Raw genomic sequence first — 22266 nt, 5'->3', positions numbered from 1 at the left:
GAGAGTAAATGAGTAGTTACTAATTATGAATTTTATGAATGTATGTACGTTTATAACAGCTCGTACCCTCTCTCTCTTCCTCGATCCCTTATTTTGGCATATCGTAGGAGGATATCTACTCTATCCCTTTCTTTTTATTTTCATTTTTCCTAATTTACTTTTTAGTTTCTTTTTAAGTCGAACTTAATACTTTATTTTTTTATTCAAACGATATTGGACAATATCAAAATCCAACATAGACCCTTCTGACCCAATGATAACAGTGTACAGATTATCTATGTTTTAGTGACCCTTCAGAAGGATTCAAATAAAAATACTAGAAAATCAAATTCCCACCAAATCAAAATATGAAAAATCAGTTTTAGTGTAAAATACGATTTAGGCTAAAAATGATGGCTCATTAAGTCAATATATACTTCATACTAAATTCCCATAAAATCAAGTTTTCTTATTTGATGTGTGAGGAATAAAAGCCGCCAAAAATTATCTTCAGAAAATGATTATTCCAAAAACCCAATTTTCATACTTAGTCAATATTTTTACATAAAACAATTTTTCATGTATGATATGAATGCATGAAGGAACTAAGGTCAATCTAGGTAAAAAGCCTAATCCACTATAATGTTAAACCCTATTTGGTTTATGTTAAAACTTATTGAAAATTAGTTTATGGAGCTATGAACTAGCGTGGTTTATATGATTTAATGTTTACTTTTATTTCTACAAAGACTATAGAAATTGTAAGTATACGTACCAAAAAAAATAATCATTAAATTTTAAGCTAATAACTTTAGCTAGCCCACCCGTTGAAAAATTCATGATTCCACCCTTGATGAAGCATATGGAAGTGGGTGGTAGAGCAACTGGTTTGACCTTCTACCACGTAAGTGTTTTTATTCATGTTCAGTTTAATTAGCAACATCTTCCAATATTGTCTTAAAACCCATTAAATATTTTTGGAACAACCATCAAAGTTTTCTTATATAATTCAACTTATTCTAAAATATTTATGTAGAAAAACAATGGATACTTAAGATTTTAGGTTATTAATCTATTATCTCATAGTTTTATTCTCATGGCACATCCTTGTATGCATTTTTCTTCTCCTCTAAACCATCATAGTCCAAGTCTGGTGGTGGTATGGCTTTTCCATTTATCTTGGTTAATAATGTTGACCCTCCTTGAGAGAATTCCTGGCTACGCCACTGCAACGGATATAGGAATAAATATTCCTGGCTACGCCACTGCAACGGATATAGGAATAAATATTCTTGATTACTAATGGCATATTTATTTATATAGAATGGATATTAAATATTATTCTAGTTTCATACTTTTGGTGCGGTTACTAACACTTATAAAAATAAGAATTATTTAAAAAAAATAGAATTAAAAAAAATATAAGTATGGTGTAATCCAATAACTTGAAAACTATGGATTAGATTAATTTTTTAGAGTAATTTGTCCCATACTCACACCTGTAACTTATTTGTAGATTAATTTTTGGTAACAAGATATCATTCTTAGATGGTTTTTTAATACTCTTAATGAGTATTCTATGTTATAGAAAAACTTTAAACCTCTTCTCCTATACTAATCTTTTTAAAATAGTACCTTTTTAAGAAATCAAACGTTAAACCAACTTTTAATTGGTGGATCCAGGAATTTCATTCCGGGGGTCAACGTGTAAAAGGTTAAAGAATTTCTATACAAAATAGACCCATCAAAATGTAACGATAATATTCTAATTCATAGTTAATAGATAAAACCATACAAAGTACTTATGTTCATTATCAAAGAGAACTGCATCAACTTCAAAAAATAGATACACTGCAATAAACCAGAAATATATCTAAGAATGTGATAATAAACCAAAAAATTAGCGCAATCCTCTTCGCCTCCTAAGGCGTCCCGTCCTATTAGACGTAAGAGCTGGCATATATTAGCGCAATCCTGCTCATTTTAGGGCATTTACGTCATTTTTGAGGTCTGTCGTCGTTTTGATTTTGGGATTTATCTGCGTTTCTTTTAGGCTCTAACTCTCAAACTTTGGACCCTTATGAGTACTGTCTTAAGAGGAGCTTATTCAATCAAATATTTCTTCAATACGTAAGAGTTATGTTATTCTTGTAAAACTCTTTATGGATTGAACATCTAAGGCTTTTTACCTAGATTGACCTTAGGTAAAAAAACCTTGGATGTTCGGAATAAAAACTATTTTATGTAAAAATATTGGCTAAGTATGAAAAAGGGTTTTTCGGAATAATCATTTTCTTAAGATAATTTTTGGCGGCTTTTATTCCTTACACATCAAATAAGAAAACTTGATTTTATGGGATTTTAGTATGAAGTATATATTGACTTAATGAGCCATCATTTTTAGCCTAAATCATATTTTGCACTAAAACCGATTTTTCATATTTTGATTTGGTGGGAATTTGATTTTCTAGTATTTTTATTTGAATCCAAATGGGGGGTACTTCCTTATTTACATTGTAAACTTAAGTAAATGGAGTAATATAAAAATAAATTAAAGTAAAAGGATAAAGACATTTACGTAAATGGAAATAAGGTAATTTGCTGTGCTGGTGTGCTGCGCCTTGTGGACAATTTGCAGGGGTTCTTAACCTCCAATGACGAATTCTGGGCTTACAGGGGTCAATTGACCCCTCTTGACCCTATGTAGATCCGCCCATAGTGGTGGCTATCTGCCTAATCGAAATCGCTAGCCCTCTCTCTCTCTCTCTCTCTCTCTCAAAAAAGACTCTACAACTATTTTCACTTTGAGGGGGGAGGAAGTCACTGTTCTTCCTCCCCTCTGCCCTGCTCTCTTCTTCCCCTCTCCCTTTCTCCCTTCCTCTCTTCTCCTATTTTCCCCAATTTTCAGAGACATAAGGTTTCGTCTATTTGTCTTCGTTTTGTAATGATCCTCTACTCATTACAGGCGGATGCGTCTCGGCATTAGATCTCCACCTGTGTTTTGGTGTTGGATCTCTACCATTATCCTTTTTGTGATTTCTTTATGTTTGGAATAAGTCGTAGAGATTCTTTGGGTTTTCTGTGTAGTTTTTACCTATCCTTTTGTGAGAGTTTTTCACATTTCCTTTGTGAGAGGTTTTCACCTCTTCTTTGTGAGAGGATTCCACCTCTCTTTTGGGAGAGTTTTATTTGTATTGTTAGAGAACTTCCAGCAATGAACCCTTTGCCATGACAGAAAGGGGGGAGGGGGGGCCGCTGGGGCAGCTACTATTCACATGAATAGTGGCTGCCCTTGCAAAAGGTTATGGTGTTTCCATCAATTGCCATGGCAACAACTATTCACATAAGATATGAGGAGATAATTTTGTATAGAGTTTTGATGTGGGAAGTGAAAAATATGACTAAGTATTTATTTTTAAAAAAAATTTGAATTTTTTTGAATTTTTTTAGATTTTTTTTTCTATTGTTTAAATTTTTTTTTTGCGGGCTTGAACTCAGGCTGAACTCCCCCTCGAGCCAGCCCAGTCTGCTGGGGTCCACTTCCTGCCCGGCCTGCCTGTGCTACTGGAAACCATTTTTTAACCCAACCCCACTCCCCCCTCCCCACTCCCCCCTCCCCCCCTCCCCCCCCCAATCCCGAGCCCAGCCTCCATTGCTGGACTTTCTCTTATGACTTGGTTTTTTTCAAGCTTGATCTATTTTTGGTTATTCTGAGTTTTCTCTCTTAGTTTGGATGCCTATGCCAAAGTTTCTTCGATCATGTGTGATTGTTAGTAGAGCAGCCCTAGATTGTCTTAAATTTGATATTAGATCGCTCCGTTATTGTAATGACCATTTGTGGCTAGTGATTTTTTTGGTTGGATTGTGAATGCAATCCCATAATTTCTCCAAAAAAATTAACCAACTTTTAATTGAAAGAGACTAAAATGCCCTTCCAATCCATGTAAACACACAACCTCAACATCAGTCTCAAAGCTCATATGGCAATTCATTCCCTATAAAATAAATAAATAAACAAAACTACCTAAGAGCATGTCTAGGGGTGTGGCAAAAGGCTATCCACCATTTTGGCCATCTAGCCATTCAAAAATTTTGTTGTTCTAGTGGGGAGGGACTAGGGACCATGGCCCATTTTGGCCATCCAGCCATTCAAAATTTATGTTGTTCAAGTGATGAGTAGGAATTCAAAATTTATGCCAACGGGGTCTAGCACAATGAAAAAGGACTCTAGCCTTTGACTTGTAGCTAAATGGAGCATGTTCATTGGTATATGTGGGAAATGACCAAATTTTCCCTATCAAACTTCAAACAGGGATTCCAACGGATTTTAACATAATAAAAAATGGTTTTGATTTGCGAACTAGTAGTGGTATCAGGTTCGAACCCCCATGACACCTTGTTTGATAGTGTGTGTAAGAAACACCCATCCACTTGTAGTTTAGACTATCACTTGTATTAAAAATTAAATTAAAATAAAAAATAAAAAAAGACTTTCAAAGTGAGATGTGACCTTTTGGGTGTAGACGAACAACAAGATGATTATTCTCTTTTCTTAAGTGGTCATGGGGATCATGTGTGTTTTCTGTCTATAATCAATGATTGAAGAATTTCTCATCTCAAATTCTACTCGCATTGCATGTCTTTGAGATATGGCGCTCAACAAAGCTCCTCCAAGGATTTGATTTCATTTTGAGCCTCCTTGAATTATTGCAACAATTATCAGCCACATCCCTTTGGGGACGGGGCCAAATTGTGCTTGCTAAATGGTAGTTGAAATGACAATGTAGTTCATTACCAAAGTTCAATCATATCATTGGCTTCTTTTTTAAAAGTCAGTTTGTCCTATATGTCGGGATGACGTTGACTCCAAAAATGTTGGGCAAAACTTTATCGTTTTAGGAAACGTCTTTGTCCATGAAGCGAAGTCCAAATTTGATCCAACTCACTAAAATTGAATTAAAACTCATAAAAAATAGAAAAACCTTGGGAGTGACTGCAAAATCATTACACGTGTTACAACATCAATGAAAGATATATTAGAAGATAAAGTGATTTGAGTCGTAAAATGTGATTTTAATTACGCGACAATTTCTGGAGTCAACATATTAATAATTAATAACGTGTTATAATATATTAAAATTGTAACATCACGTGACTATTTGACCATTATACCAAATAATTCTTTATTAAAAAGGGATGGCTCTCCCTACACTCAGAACTAGGACCATCAATACACAGCAGTTGGGCTGGTACAAAGCCAGCCAAAGCCAGCCAGCCAAACATTGATTTATGAATAAACTTAAATTGTACCGTCTCTAATGACAATCACTCAGTTTATTGACAGAAACAAGAGCGAATAAAGGTCCTTGAAAATATTGTTTAGTTTGTGAAAAGGGAGAGCGTTATTCGTGCTCCCTTATATTAACTTCTCTCCGTTCCTATGAAAGTGTATCCTCAGGAGGAGTGCGAGAGAAGTTAAATTATATATAAGACCGTAGGGGCACGAATAGCCCTCCCATAGAAAGATACACATTTATTTGGTAATTTGATGAGCTGGGCTATCCTTCCCAAGGAATTGATCTCAACTCTTCTACCTGCTGGCCAAGTTCTTTCAAGACCTGTGAGGAGAAAATAATGAAAGACTCACTAAAGATGTTTAAGGCTAGTACCAATATGAAGACATTTTTTATGTTTTAGGACTCACTATCTTGGCTTCCTCAAGTGCAGCTTCTAATGCTTGAATTTTCTGCAACACAACAACAGTTAACATGTCTTTGTAGATTGAATTGTAGGAAATGAGAGGTACAAGTATTTTTATAACTCACTTTGTTGGCCTCTCTAAATTCTGCTTCCAAGGCCTTGATTTTCTGTGGTGCAATTCCACACAAAAAAGCATTATATCAGAATGAAATCTTTTTCTTTAATTCTCTTCTCAGTAAATCCGAAAGAGCATTATAAATTCAAGAAATGGAGATGAAGAAACACATAAACAAATTTCTTTAAAAAGAAAAACAGCAATGGTGCTGCAACTGAAATAAGTACATCAAACAAAACTATCAAGAAACAGATAGATCTGAATTATGCAGAGAGCAGAAGTATGCAAGGAAGGCATTGGTTATATTTGGTGTGCTTACTATATTGCGTAAAAGCCCCTCATCTGAATCCAAATTACCATTTTCTTCATAATTGTTGACCCCATTATTGTCTGCAGAAATTGCCTGAAAATATAGATGAAGTATTATTTACCCTCTACTGTATTAACTGCACATGGTTAAAAAGTTTAGACTGCAATGCAACGAAGTTTGAAGTAAAACACTTGGGATGGAAAAAAGTTGATCACTTGAAGCATTTCTGTAATATCTGGATTGTTCCAGGGTCCTTTGTCACTTAAAAGGCAGCCTCCATAATCAGAACAGGTGCAGCCTCCACCCAGAAAAGTTGGCAAATTGCTGCAGAGAATTGAATTGAATTTTTCTTAATTATGAAGAATAAATCAGAAAAAGAACCCTTTTTTTCTCTCATTTCTAATTTATTTATACAAATATCTGTGCAAATTTGTACCAACTTGGGCTTGAAATGCTTACCTCTGATCGACAACATCAAGCAGGTTACTTTGGTAATTGTATCCCAGCACCTGAAATAATAATCTCGAAGACTCAAAAAAAAATTAGTCCACTGGGATTAAGGAGAAAAACTTTCTGGCTAGAAATTAATCCACCCTAGAGAAAAGAACCCTTACCTGAATCTTTGCTAATGTGCGTGTATCAAGGAAAGCCTTCACTGCTTTCCACAGCATTTTAAACCCAGATCCAGCATTCACAATAAACAGGCGATTTAGAGTCTGAAAAATATCAATAGCTCTAAAGTCATTGACTAATATATAAGAGCACATACACTACACTTCCGTTAGTATATCTAAAAATGAAGTGTCATTCATTTGATTTCAAAAAAATGAAGTGTAATTCATCAATTTTCAGTAGTTAGGGACTTGGCATTCCTTTTAATCCGATGAAAATATACCGCCCTCTGATACCCAATAATAAAATTGACTATGATAGCTTACGGCAGGGTTGGTGTTTAGGATTGTATTGAATTGGATAACTCACTAGATTCAATGTGTATTGAAATAAGAAATGAAAGTGAGGTGAATGATTTTAATATCGTGGGAATTAGAATCGATAAGTTATAAGGTGTTAATATTCTACTATCTTGTGGGGTTTTGAAGGGATAAATTTCCTTCACGACTAGTCCATCAACTTCAATTTGGAAAAAAATTTGGAAGTTGGGTCTCGTTTCGTCCTTCAACATACCTTGAATATAGTGACTTATCTCCAATCTAATCTAATCCTATGCACCAAATGTGGACTTAATGGTAAGATTATCGACATCTTCATCACTAATTATGCTAATTTTTTGTTTTGGAATCTAGATTACTAATCTCCTGACTCACCAATCAACCATTCCAACCATCTTGTTGTTCACATAGCATCCCTGCAGGGACAATGACAACCCACGTACCTCTGGGTAGTAATTGCTATCAATCTTCTGAATTTCCATGAAGAGATATCTAGCAGGCTTTGAGAAATTAGCCAATCCCTAATCAAACACAAATTTCAAGTATGTTAGAACTTACTGTTGCAATTCAAATAACACATTTGATGAGGCTTTTTTTAATTTTTCTTAGCCAGCAAAATCAAATCTTCATGAAATAACATATGGGATGAACAACTTTGTATGAAAGTTTGCTCTAGATCAAACATGAGAAAAAGATGCTCACCACTCCATTCACATCTAAAATACTTGTTGTAGATGCTACATGCCTCTTGGCTGCAAGTGAACATGCAGGGTATCTCAAATTTAATGTTTTCTCTTGTTCCGACACATGATACTTGGCAAATCTTTGAAGGGTAGTTACTTGAAGAAGCTTGTTAAGGTCTACCATCCCGATTCTTTCGATGTACACCGGTCTACCGTACCGGTCTACCCCATGATATCCATGAGGATAGCATTTCTTTACTGCTTCATACTCCTCAAACTTAAACTCCTGCAATATCAGAACATCTATTGGATTAGCCAAAAACAGGGAAAGAAAATGTTGTAGTGATGTGCCCTTCTGTAGTGAGACTAGTTGATGTAGAATGATAATGGTACAACCTATATAAGGCCTGCAGTCAAATTTTATTGGTTAAAATTGTTCCATCTTTTTTAGTTGAAACTTTATATTTAATTTCATGAAAGCTAGAACTAAAACAGGCTTTTAGAGTAATTAATATAGACTTGGTGATTTATCTTCAAATTTATCTTTTTTGATACAAGCAATATTCTAATTTAAACTACTGAGATGGGGATTCGAACTCCGGTGTAGAGTGAGGAGCACATCTGCTCTAGCCAACTTGGCTAAGCCCATGTTTGCTATCTTCAAATTTATCTTAAAACAGGCCTTTAGAGTAACTTGTGCTTCAAGCTTCTACACACTGTAATGTTTACATAACATGATATCCCTGCATTTCTGTGCTATAAGCACACCAAAATTAAGGCTTCTGAAATAAGTCATGCTGTAAAACCAATATGAAATATATCATTATCCTCTGTATCTGTTGGAAAATATAGTTTACTACGAAATATTTCACCTTTGGAATTGCATCAACCATATAATCCTCGCGCCACTTAAGATAACTCAAGAAGGCATCTTTTGCTTTTGTAAAATCAAAGTCCCTCATTCTAAGAAACCTATAAAATGAAATCTCAGAAAGAAAGAAAAAAAGCATTATCAATGAAATAGAAAATTTGGAAACACTTGATGTCAAATAATGTTCCCATCAACTTACCTTAAAAGGGTATGATAATCATTGTGCTGTGGAGGAAGCTGGCCCTCAAGGAAAAGCAGTTCTCTGAAACACTCTACAACATTTTCATCCTTCGGATCACGAACTCCTCCGAGAACAGTTTTCAAGCTCTTATTGCTGCTGATGCTGCTGCTACTCCCTCCAAGCTTCTTGAACGAGTCGCGAAACTTGATCATTGTCTTGAGGCCTAAGTTTGACATTGAAGATGAAGGCCTGTGTTTGTCTTGAGGAGGGAGATGCCAATGGCTTTCAATGGGTGGATGAAGAATTTTGGTCTTCCCTGAACTTGAGGCAACATCGCCATCTCCATCTCCATCTCCATCTCCACCACCTTTAGATATGACTATATCCCTGTCTTCTTTTGACTTATACATAGGTAAAGACCAAAAGCATGCCCTTAAAGAATCCAATTTTAATGGTTAGAACGTAAACAATTAATGTTTAATTGGTATGAGTTTGGAAGGGGAAGAAGTTGAACTAATTATTCTTGCATCAATTACAGGAAGAAACAGTTATGCTAGAGAGACAATGGCAGCCCGTTGCAACATTACTGTGTAGGGAGTTGTTGAATTTCGAACAATTGTGCATGAAATTTATGAAAAATGCGCTAGGAGAGAACAGCAAGCAAAAGAAGGGGAACACAAAACATAAATAAATAAAAAAGAAAAGGAAAGAAAAGAAAAGGTGAAACGATGTTGGGCTGGGTATCCAATTCCATGCTTTGCTTGCAGCTTCGAATGCCTGAGCTTCAAGTAACCTGTGTAGATAACTCTGTAACGATTTGTTTCCTTCGAGGTAGCCTGTAGTACATCATCAGTATGTTAAATGAATTCTATTCAATTCAAAGTGAGATCATATCGCCAACAGGGTCTACCCAGTAGAAAATGGTCTTGATTTTTAGATCAGTGGTCTCAGGTTCGAGTTTCATGACACCGATAGTGTGTGTGAGAAACCCTCTCCCTCTTATAATTTAGAGTATCGCTTGTATTCAAAGTGAGATCATATCAAAGATATTCAAACTGAACTACTAAGCAAAATGTTAGCATAATGCAATAAAAGCTTGAGCTAACCTTCATTCAAACTCCAATGCTTCCTTTCTCTTGATGATGGCAAAATTCGAATCTATATTGTACCTTTTCGCGGCACAACCCCAACGACACTTGAATAATTAGGGCTCGTTTGGTACACATGATTGGCTTGGACTGGCTTGGACTAAATTTAGTACCATGTTTGTTTTATCTAATCCTAGTCTTAGATGAGATTGCTAATACCGGGCCCACCAAAAACACCTCCTTAGGAGGGGACTACTAATCCCATGTGGAAAGGGAGGATTAGCTAGTCCCAATGCTCACCAATGTATAAAATGCATATATTATATTGTAAAATTAATAACATATATTATTATTATTAAACTTACTTACACATATACTATAATGTACATATATACATGTATATACACATAAATATATCATATATGTATATATGTATATATATACATACACATATATACATATATAATATATATAATATACATATACATATATACATGTATATTATTATTATTATTATAATAATATACCCATATACACATATACACATATACATTATATATGTATTATATATATTGTAATATACATATATACATGTATATACATATATATATATATTATAAAATACATATATATATATATATTATAAAATAAATAAATATATATATATATATATATATATTATAAAATAAATATATATATGTATGTATTATACCCATGTATATATATTATAATATACATATATACACCTATATACACATATATTATATATGTATAATGTATGTATATATTATATATATATATATATATATAATATACATATATACATGGTTATAATACATACATATATATATATATATATATATGTATTTTATAATATATATACATACATATGTTTATATTATTTACATATATACACATACATGTCACATATATTATAAAATACATATGTACACATACATAATACATGTATTTATACATATATACATATACATAGATAGTTTTGAAAAAAAAATAAAAATCTAGTCCTAGTCCAAGCGTACACCAAACGCAGGATAAGTGTTATCCAACTTAGACCAAGCCAAGACAGTCCCTAAGCATAGTCCATGCCAAAACAGTCATGTGTACCAAACGAGCCCTTAGAGTTCACCACTCACTTGAGTTTACAACGTATTTTAGTATCATAATTAGATCTACATAGTGAGTTTTCCCATGTTCCTATCTTGTGTGAAAATTAGCTCCTATGAAATACAGATACATATACGCAATACGTGATGTCATACAATATAGGATACACCAAATACCATACAACATTATATAGGATACAACAAATCTTTAAAAACTAAAATACAATTACGACAAGCATAAGTTAATTAAAATAATATATATTTTGAAAATAGTTACCCTTAATAAAATCCTAAGATGGCATATAAAGGGCAATTAAAGATTCTATTTGGCAAGAGAATGGAACATTTTTAAATAGAGTTTTGGTTGAAGAATGTAAAGTCATAGGTTGGAAACTTGATAAAATAAAATGTAACATATAATAATTGGTTCCATTACTAATAACACTTACCTTTTGTGATAAAACCTCACACATTTGCTGGATTTTACAAATGGTTAAATTGGGGACAATGTTTTATATCGCGTTGCAAATTATGTAAGCTATCACGTGACATAAGCTTTTTGAGAATATAAATATTATAGTCAGGGGCAAAGCTGTGTTGGGTGGCCTTGGGCCCCCCAATTAATTTTATTGAGCTATTTATTGGGGAGTTATGTTAATTTTGGAAATAGTGGACTTTGGGTTGGTGTCGGTTATGTGGAAGAATATGGTACAGTTTGGGGGAGATATTTCTCCGGCATAACTCTCTCCTCCAGATCTAAGTTGCAGGGAAAGAGAGGGAGACATAGCAGGAGAGAGAGAGAAGATGAGGGATTTGACAGTACCGTCGAACTTGGGGGTTGGGAGGAGCTGTTGGGTATTGTTAAATGGTTATTCCTAATTTATTTTTATTTTATATATTTTAAAACATTTTAAATAATTTCAAGCAATATTTTATTTTTAATTGGAATTTTTAATTTTAAATAGTTAAATTTACCAAAATACCCATGCCACGTCAGCTGATTTAATGATTTTTATCTGAAAACTAACGGAATGGGGCAATCTTGGTCACATCATGGAAGTTCACGAGGGAGTTAAGTTATTTAAAACGTCATGAGACAAATTGAGACTATTTGGAAACCACATGGGGCATTTCAACAAATAAGCCTATATATATTGGGTGTGGTAACAAATACAAAGAAAAATTGCTATACTTAAGCCTATGGCCCCCTCACGACAAATCAATACTTTTGTGCTACTCTTACCACATTCTCATACCACCTTATGTGGTAGATGAAGTGAACAACCACATTAATTAAAAAGTGTCTATAAATTAAAAAAAGAAAAAGAATGTTAAATTAATTTTAATTTATGTGGATGTCCACCTCATCTGCCACATAAAGTGGTATGGGAATGTGGTAAGAGTAGCATTATTCTTATCAAAATTGTATTCCAACATGCGTATAGTAGTAAAATCATACTACATTTATGAAAGAAAACCACTCATTTCAATTTAGTACTTTTGTAGGTAATAGTTTACTCAATATAGTCCAAAAAAAGCATATAACTAAACTTTTGTTGTTGGTGGTAAAGATGTTTTATTAGAATCCATAAGAGTACAATGGAGAGGATGAAAACATCCGAAAACCAACATGAAAACTAGGAACAAGAGCGCAATCTTAAAAAGATTCGTGTCTTGAACTAATCACAAGGAAACAAAGAAAAAGAAAAAAGAAGACTACTACCCAAAATAATACATCAGTGAAGCCCAATGATGGAGCAATAGTGGCCTCGTTAAAACATTGCCTTAAAAAAATCCTCAAATGGAGGAAAATCTAGTCCAGAAAAAAGAGTACCACTGTGAAGCTTGCTCATCAACAACAACCAACAAGAAAAACTTGGGCCAATAAACAATGAACGAGTCGCAAGACCAACTGCAGCGATTGGGATAATTTGAAAGAGCACCAACTGCAATGTCACAACCAACTGGTAACTGCTTTTAAAAATGGCTTGTAACTGCTACACTATCTACAAAAGGTGGCCGTTATGGTTCTTCAAGATTAACGAACAAATGAATGATCCTCGCAACCAACACCACAAACAAAAGAAGATTTCGTTAGAATGCTAAACAAGATGAAAACTATTAGAGAGAAGAATTAAAATAAAAGAAGGGTGGCCAAAACTAAATCTCAAAGAAAAAAAAAGAGCAAAACAAACAAGCAGAAAGTAAAATGACATTCACTATAGAGTCAAGAACAAGTATATGAAGTAATTAACACCACAAACAAAAAATATGAAGAAAACAAACTAGAATCTCAAGCAAAAATAGAAAGAAAAATAAATTCAAAAAGCATAAAACACTTGGAAAAAGGAAAGCCAAAAAAGAAAAACTACTCCCTGAGAGAGGATAAGCCCATGAGTGATAACCGGCTGTAATTGCTTGTAATTTCTCATATTATTTGGAAGCACCAAACTTGGGTGATTGGAACGGTGGTACCCACTGCACACAACCCCCAAAGTGAAAAAAACATATTCCCACTCCAAAGCATGTTCATAGAATTGAATTCAGACAAGTTGAAGCAGTGTATAAGGTTTGAGTTTGTTGGTGGGGTGTTAGGTGTGGGGTGCAGTGGGTGTGTGACTACGGTGGTCGAGTGGGGCGGATTGGTGTGGGTTTGGGGTGGGGTGGGAAGAAGGCAGTTTCCTCTTGGTTTGGGGTTTCATGGAGGAATGCATTGTTGTTATTGATAACCAGGCAAGTAAGAACAGAGGAAACGAAGAACAAACTGAAAGGTTCTGGATTTCTTTATTGATTTTCTCTATTGATCTTAATACAATATTAGCTGGCTCAGTATTTATAGAGTTTAGCTTTTAGCGGAATACATGAGCTGTTTACCTCCTTTGGAGAGCTCCCGCGGCGAAAGGGATTAGTCACTACTGTCGGCGGTGGACACCCTTGGATCTCATCCAAAAAAAGACTTAAGCTCTAAACTAATAACAAACTCACTTAACTAACTGACAGCTGGCACACCAGCTTAAGACTACTTGGCTAAACTTAATATAACTCTAACATCCCCCCTCAAGCTAAGCTGGCGGGCCCAGCTTTAGATTGGAGCAGTGTTGCAAAAAGACTGGACTGTGAAGCCCCTTGGTGAGCACATTAGCTACCTATTCTTGTGTAGGCATATATTGAACGTGAATGTCCCCACGCTGAACCCTTTCACGAACAAAATGAACATCAGTGTCTAAATGTTTGATCCTGGAATGAAAAATAGGATTTGAACTTAAGGCAAGAGCAAACAAATTATCACAATGCAAGATAGGAGGGGCTGCAAGAAATAAATGCATATCCTTAAGAATCGCGAAACCTCATATGCAGAATGAGCCAAAGCCTTATATTCGGCTTATGTAGAACTTCTTGAAACAGAAGTTTGCTTTTTAGATTGCCATGAGATGGGATCGTTCCCAAGATAAACCACATACCCAGTGGTAGAGCGCTTGGTATTGGGATCTCCTACCCAATCTGAATCAATATAGACCAACAGTTGCATATCACTTAAAGTGTAAGTGAGACCATAATGAGAGGTACCCTTGAGATACCTGAGAATACATTTGACTGCACCAAAATGAATATCTGTAGGAGCTGTCATAAACAGGCATACAGAATTGACAGCATAGGCTATATCAGGCCTAGTGAAAGTGAGATACTGAAGAGCCCCTACTAGACTTCGATAAGTGGTAGGATCTTGGAGAGAAACACCTTCATCTTTAAGAAACTGTTGATGAGGTTTGGCTGGTGTTGAACATGGTTTACACTCAACCATGGCTGCCTTCTTGAGGAGATCTCGAAGATACTTGGCCTGGTTGACAAAAATATCGCCATTTGAAAGATATGAAATCTCTAATCCAAGAAAAAAAGTAAGTTTGCCCATGTCTTTCATATCAAAAGCTTCACCCAGATCTGTAATAACAGATTGAACTAATGTAGAAGAGGAACCAGTGACAATAATGTCATCCACATAAAAAAGGAGAAGAACGATGTCAGTGCCTGTATGCTTAACAAATAGACTCGGATCAGAATGGGATAGAATGAAACCCAAAGTAGGAAGATAACTGGTGAACTTAGCATTCCAAGCTCGAGGAGCTTGTTTAAGACCATACAAGGACTTGAGTAACTTGCAGATATGAGAAGGATGTATAGCATCTTCAAAGCCTTGAGGTTGTTTCATATATACTTCTTCTTGAAGATCGCCGTGTAAAAAAGCATTTTTGACATCTAACTGATGCAACTCCCAATGATTTTTTGTAGCATGGGCTAACACCAATCTGACTGTGGTATGGCGAACCACAGGACTGAAAGTCTCATTGTAATCCAACCCTTGTTCCTCACTAAAACCCTCAACAACCAAACGTGCTTTATATCTAGACACAGACCCATCTGGATTTTTCTTGACTTTGTAAATCCACTTACTACCAACGATATTTCTGTTTGGTGGAGGAGGCACTAAAACCCAAGTGCCTTGAACTGTAAGATCATCAATTTCCTCTTTCATAGCCTGCTGCTAGTGAGGTTTAGAAGCAGCCAATCTAAAATGAGAAGGCTCACTAGTATCTGTAATATGAGCAATACAAGTAACACCAGAGAAGGAGTGATTAGTGGACTGTGTGTAATGAGCAACATTAGAGTAATGTTTTCTGGATATTCTACCATCCTTGAGACTAGTTCTCATAGGATGAACACTCTGAACCAAATTTGACTGAGAGGTTACAGAAGTAGAGTGAGAAGCCTACTGTAGATGACCGTTATCAAGAGGAGAAGAAGAGCTTATAGGGAGTATCAGTTGTAATTGTGCATTTGTAAGGACATGCAACATAGTGGAAGGGCAAGGAGGAGTAGTAGATGAAGTAGAATCCTGCAGAGATGTATGTAAGGATGGTGGTATAGATGATTGAAGTGGGACATTAGCAGAATCTGTGGTTGGGACAGAGGTTGTAGGTAAAACTACTAGAAGAAGCAAGGGAGAACTAAGCACTGGAGAATAACTTGACGTAAGGGTTGAGTGCATCAGCTTGAAAGGAAACACATTCTCATCATGAACAACATGCCTAGACAAAAATAATCTCCCTGAATCTTTGTTATAGCATATCACTCCCTTATAACCATTAGCATATCCAAGAAAGATACATTGACAAGTCCTAGGCTGCAACTTGTTATCATTATAAGGTCTAAGATATGGAAACACAACAGACCCAAAACCCCATAGAGACTGTAACTTAGGTGGTTTCTGAAACAATTTTTGATTAGGTAAACGAAATCCCAAAGTCCTAGAAGGCATTTGATTGATAAAAAAACTAGCATGCAAACATGCATGTGACCAAAACTGAAGAGGTAAAGATGCTGCAGTCATCAAGGTAACATAAGTCTCAATTATGTGCCTATTTTTTCTTTCCACTAACCCATTTTTTTTGGGGAGTGTAAGAACAAGACAACAGATGCAATATCTCTTGAGATGTCAAAAACTGTTTAAACAAATGACTCTGATATTCTCCTCCCCTATCAGATTGCAAGATATTAATAGAAGCAGAAAATTGGGTAGAAATGAAGGCATGAAACTTGACAAAAGTAGAGTAAACGTCTGATTTATTGATAAGAGGAAACATCTAGATAAATCTGGTATAGTCATCAACAAATAGTACAAAATATCTATAACCCTCAATGGATACAACTGGAGATGGACCACAAATATCACTATGAAATTTATGAAAGTGATGTACTACTCTGTCAGAACTTATAGGATGTCAGAACTTATAGGAAAAGAAAGCCTAGACATTTTACCTCCTAAGCAAGCTGAGCAAATAGATGAAGAATCGGGTGAACATACTATTTGAGAAGAGTGCAACATCTTCACAAGTACTTCATTAGTAGGGTGGCCTAAGGGTTGATGCCACGTGATGTGGTTTATTTTCTGACCAAGAAAGGCTGTGGGTGAAGAAACAGAGGTGAATGGTAGAGATTTAGGAAAATGATAAAGGCCTTTGCTACTCCTTCCCTTGAGAAGAACTCCCCTTGTTGCCTTGTCCTGCACACAATAACCAACATCATCAAAAGTAACCATGCATTTATTATCATGATAGAGCTTGTAGACAGAAAGCAAATCAGCTGATAGTTGTGGAAAATGCAGAACATTAGGTAATAATAAAGACTGAGAAGAAGTGATAGGAAGATTAGCATGACCAATATGTTGAACATGCAAACCTTCCCCATTGCCAACAATTATCTTGTCATCTTGATCATATGGAGTAGTAGTCTCAAGCATGGATAAATTTGGGGTTATGTGATGAGTTGCTCTTGTGTCTGCAATCCAATTGTCTTGAGACTCAAACCCTTGTGTGTGAGCAGTCATAGCCTGGAGAGAAGCTAGTGGTGGTTGTTCTTGAAAAGCAAAATTAGCTCAATGGTAACAATCAAGAGCACCATGGCCTTTTTTACCACAAATTTGACATTGAATAACAGGAGAAGAGTCTGAATCAGCAGTATTGCGATAAAAACAATTGGCAGCAGTGTGACCCCTTTTACTACAGATTTGACTTTCTGGGATAACATGAGGCTTAGAACCAGAAGATGTACTCCATTGTTACTTGAAACCAAAAGAGTTAGAACCAGGCTTGTCTGAATAAAATCGAGAACATGATATCCACATGACTTGAACTTGCCAGACTGAGGAGAAGATCGAAACTGGGGACCATTGTAACCATTATAAGGTTTGGAGCTAGAACCTTGAGTTGAGCTGGAACCTTGAGAAAAGTGTTTTGCACCACCAGAATTAGGCGTGCAGAATTAGGTTGAGAAGAAGCACGCGTAGCCATCATGGCATTCATAGAATGAGAAAGAGCATGCATACGAATTTCTGCTTGTCTCTCTGCATTAAGCAACTGAGCTCGAAGATCTTTGAGACCAATGGTTGAATCACGAGCAAGCAACACAATGCGAATCATGTCATAGTATTTAGGAAGACCATTAAGAGTAGTGATCACCACATCATCATCAGTTATACGTTTACCAACCGCAACTAACTGGTCACGAGCTATCTTAATCCAAAGCAAATACTTTTCAATAAAATCAGCACCTTTGTGCATAGTATGAAACTCAGTTTTAAGATGATTAACACCCTAGACACTGTGGCATATCTATCTTGCAAATGAGTCCAAGCCTCAGCAGAGGTCTTACTACAAATGACATAAATCACATCATCAAATAAGGTAGCAATTAAGGGACTCAAGAGAGCCTTATCAGTTTGATTCCAATTGTTATAAGTGATAGAAGACATAATGATGACAGAAGACATGACAGAAGACACACTCAGTGAATACCACTAGTTAACATACAATAGTAAATTAAACTAGCAAACATTGTTTTCCTTAGAACCAGGCGTGGAAACATCCACTGACAGTTTCAATATTCTATTCCTAGTGCATTGCAACTTTATACTTTTGTTTTGTCTATATATCCTATGCGGATGTATCATTGTAAACAACAATCAATTCAATAACAATTATTCATTATAATACTTTTCAAGCTCTTTCATGGTATCAGAGCTCTTGTCTTGAGACTCTCGATCCAATTTTTTTTTAAAACTCTGTTCTTGTTTGATTGTTTGTTCTTGGTTGTTTCCTGTTCTGGTTGAGATGGCTTCATCTTCTACCTCTCTGGCCAGTTCTCTTCCCAACGTCTCATACTTGGTTTCGATCAAACTTGATCGCACCAATTATCTGCTATGGCTTGCGCAATTCACTCCTCTGTTACAAGCCAATGATCTCTATGGTTATGTTGATGGTTCTCAAACTTGTCCTGCAAAACTCCTTGATGATAAGTCCACTCCAAATCCTGAATATGCGACTTGGCAGCGACAAGATAAGCAAATTATGAGTTGGATCAACTCTACGTTAACTTCCACTGTTCTTTCTACTGTGGCTCGATGTACTACTTCTGCTGAGGTGTGGAAATCCTTGGCCACTCGTTATGCTTCGCAGTCTCGCTCTCGTATACTTCAGCTTAAATTTCAGCTCCAATCTACTCGGCGTGGTAGTATGTCTATTACTGCGTATATTGATAAGTTGACCGGTATTGCGGACCAACTTTCTCTTGCTGGTAAACCTCTCGATGATGAGGATTTTATTGAGATTATTCTTAATGGTGTTGGTCCTGCTTATGAGAGTGCTGTAAACTCTATTAAAGCTCGTGAAACTTCTATGCTGCTGGATGATGTTCTTGCTCTCCTTTTGAGCGCTGAGTCTCGACTTGAGGACTCTAACTCTCTCCTTTCAGATTCTACCTCTACGGCTCTCTATACTACGACTTCTCAAGGATGCAGTCATGGTTCTGGTTCTCATGGTCGCAGTTTTGGTGGCTCAGGTTTTGGCCGTAGCAACAGTGGTCGTGGCAACAATAGTCGTGCATTTGACTCTTATGACAGTTCCAATCAATTTGGTGGTCGCAGTTATGGTGGTTCCAATCAGTTTGGTGGTCGTGGCTTTTCACGTGGACAAAGGGGTTCTTATTCTGGTGCATTTCATGGATCAAGTCGTGGGAATGAAATTTCTGGAGGGTTCACAAATTCTGTTGGCCGTGGTCATTCCTTTGCTCATGAGAATTCCCTTTCTGGTGGCTTTCCTCGTCCTACCCGTTTTTGTTACAATTGTGGTGATCCTCGCCATCTTGCTAATAATTGCTCGAAGCCTAAGCAGTTTTATGAATCTCGCTCCCCACGTGTTCCTTCTCGAGCTTTGGTAGCAACTCATTCTGCTGCAGGTTCTAATGATACTTGGTATACAGACAGTGGGGCATCTTCACATATCACTCACGATTTTGCTAATCTTCGTCTTCCAACTGCATATACGGGTCAAGATCAAGTGTCGGTTGGCAATGGTGCAGGTTTACCTATCGAGCATATTGGCTCTGGTTCTTTGTCTTCCTTTAAGCTCAATACTCTTCTTCATTGTCCTTCTGTGTCCCACAATTTGTTGAGTGTTCAAAAATTTTCTTCTGATAATCATTGTTATTTTATTTTCACACCTTCTTCCTTTTACGTGAAGGATCTATCCACGGGGAGGACGCTTTTCCAAGGCAAGAGTGAGAACGGTTTGTATCCGTTTCGGGTGGAGTCATGCAAATTTGTAGCTCTCATTGGTGAACGAACAACTCCTTCTGTGTGGCACCAACGCTTGGGTCATCCTTCTAACGATATTTTTCATAAGCTCAGCTCTGTTATTCCTGTTAGTTCTTCTAAGTCAAGTCTTATGTGTCATACATGTCCTTTGGGAAAGAGCACTAAGCTCCCTTTTCCTTTATCTTCGTCCATTTCCGTTTCTCCACTTCAATTAGTCCATTGTGATATTTGGTCTTCGCCAGTATCGTCAAATAAAGGCTCCAGGTATTTTATCTTATTTGTGGATGATTTCTCTCGATATACATGGATATATCCTTTGCAATATAAATCTGAGGCCTTACATTATTTTCAGAAGTTTAAATTATTGGTTGAAAATCTCCTCTCCATTAATAATGTATATACAATTAAGGCATTGCAAACTGATGGTGGTGGTGAGTTTATGAGTCATAGTTTTCAAACTTTTTTATCTAATAATGGAATTTTTCATCGTGTCACTTGCCCACACACACCGGAACAAAATGGGGTAGCTGAACGTAAACAACGTCATATAGTGGATATGGGACTTACTCTCCTTGCTACTGCTCAAATGCCCCAATCTTTCTGGGTAGATGCTTTCAATACCTCAGTTTATCTCATTAATCGTCTTCCTGCTCGACCATTGCATTTTCTATCACCTTATGAAAAGTTGTTTGGTCGTGCTCCATCTTATTCTGTTTTTCGTGTGTTTGGTTGCGCGTGTTTTCCTTATTTACGTCCATATAACAAAAATAAACTAGAATTTCGGTCTAAAAAGTGTGTTTTTCTAGGATACTCATTAAATCATCAAGGGTATCGTTGTTATGATCCTGTTTCCGGGCGTGTTTACCTATCTCGCCATGTTGTATTTGATGAGACTTATTTTCCTCTTGCTACTGTTGCACTCCCTCAACCACTCTCACCCTTGGCTGAGCACCAACCTGTGGTTCTTCATCCTTCTCCAGGTCCTCCTCAGGTAACATTTCCTGTTGTTTCCTCTTCTTCTCATTCTGATACTAACGATTCTTTATCTTTGTTATCTAATAGTGTCACACCTTCTAGTCCTGCATTTTCTCCTAATCCCCCATCACCACAAACCTCACCTCGTCTTCTTTCTCAACCCCCTTCTTTGTCATCACATTTGCCACCATTGTCCCAAGATCCTTCCTCCAACCCGGGCCTCTCATCTCCTCATCAACCGTCTTCTCCCATAGTGTCTCCAGGTTTTCTTCAATTAGTCAAGACACCCTCTCATCCAATGCTTACTCGTCTTAAAACCGGCACTCGTAAACCCAATCCCCGATATGCATTGGTCTCTTTTTCGCAGGATTTGGATCGTGAACCATATAATTTTCGTGAAGCAAATCAATCTCCTTCTTGGCGCTCCGCAATGGATGCTGAGTTTCAAGCCCTTCAACAAGCAGGCACATGGGATCTTGTTCCTTCTTCTCAAGCTACTCATATTCTTCCTTGTAAGTGGGTATATCGCATCAAACGCAAATCTGACGGCTCACTTGAACGTTTTAAAGCTCGACTTGTTGCAAACGGTTTTCTTCAACAAGAGGGTATTAATTATACTGAAACCTTCAGTCCTGTTGTTAAGCATGTCACCATCCGCATTGTTCTATCACTTGCTGTCTCTCATGATTGGCCTATTCGTCAACTAGACGTACAAAATGCATTTCTTCATGGGCATCTTACTGAGGAGGTATATATGCGTCAACCGAAGGGTTTCGAAGATCCTAGAAGACCTCACCATGTTTGCCGACTTCGCAAGTCTATTTATGGTCTTAAACAAGCCCCGAGGGCATGGTTTCACAAGTTTTCTGAGTTTCTTCTTCAATATGGGTTTGTTGGTTCTCAGGCAGATCACTCCCTCTTTATTTACAATAGACATGGTGTTTATACTCTCTTGCTTATATATGTGGACGATATTTTAATTACAGGAAATCAGAACAGTCAGGTTCAGTCTCTTATTACCTCTCTTGGTAAAGCTTTTGCAATGAAGGATCTTGGGCCTCTTAATTATTTCTTGGGTATTGAAGCTACTCGCACACCTACTGGTCTTCATTTATCACAAAATAAATACACATGCGATCTTCTTG

General features: G+C 36.5%; 1 protein-coding gene across 1 annotated transcript; it reads right to left on the bottom strand.

Annotated features, from left to right (window-relative positions):
- Positions 1-5143: 5143 nt before the first annotated feature.
- Positions 5144-9476, bottom strand: LOC110771895 (Sec14p-like phosphatidylinositol transfer family protein). Its single transcript, XM_021976258.2, has 11 exons — positions 8808-9476; positions 8610-8709; positions 7757-8023; positions 7498-7575; positions 6719-6820; positions 6564-6613; positions 6320-6428; positions 6114-6197; positions 5805-5846; positions 5684-5725; positions 5144-5597 (listed from the first exon to the last, which is right to left on the bottom strand). The coding sequence occupies exons 1-11, from the start codon at positions 9197-9199 to the stop codon at positions 5538-5540; spliced, it is 1326 nt and encodes a 441-aa protein (XP_021831950.1). The 5' UTR covers positions 9200-9476; the 3' UTR covers positions 5144-5537.
- Between the last annotated feature and the right edge of the window lie 12790 nt (positions 9477-22266).

Source organism: Prunus avium, chromosome 5, assembly GCF_965620075.1.
Source record: "Prunus avium chromosome 5, drPruAviu1.hap1.1, whole genome shotgun sequence".
Taxonomy (NCBI): Eukaryota; Viridiplantae; Streptophyta; class Magnoliopsida; order Rosales; family Rosaceae; genus Prunus; species Prunus avium.
This window is presented reverse-complemented; position numbering and strand designations above follow the sequence as displayed.

Bases quoted from the DNA above. Each gene is read 5' to 3' on its own strand.
- LOC110771895 (XM_021976258.2), bottom strand. From the start codon at position 9,199: ATGTATAAGTCAAAAGAAGACAGGGATATAGTCATATCTAAAGGTGGT. The intron at 6,821-7,497 runs GTACGTGGGTTG...GATATTTTTCAG, and splicing joins ATAGCAATTACTACCCAGAG to ACTCTAAATCGCCTGTTTAT. The intron at 5,598-5,683 runs GTGAGTCCTAAA...TTCTCCTCACAG, and splicing joins CACTTGAGGAAGCCAAGATA to GTCTTGAAAGAACTTGGCCA.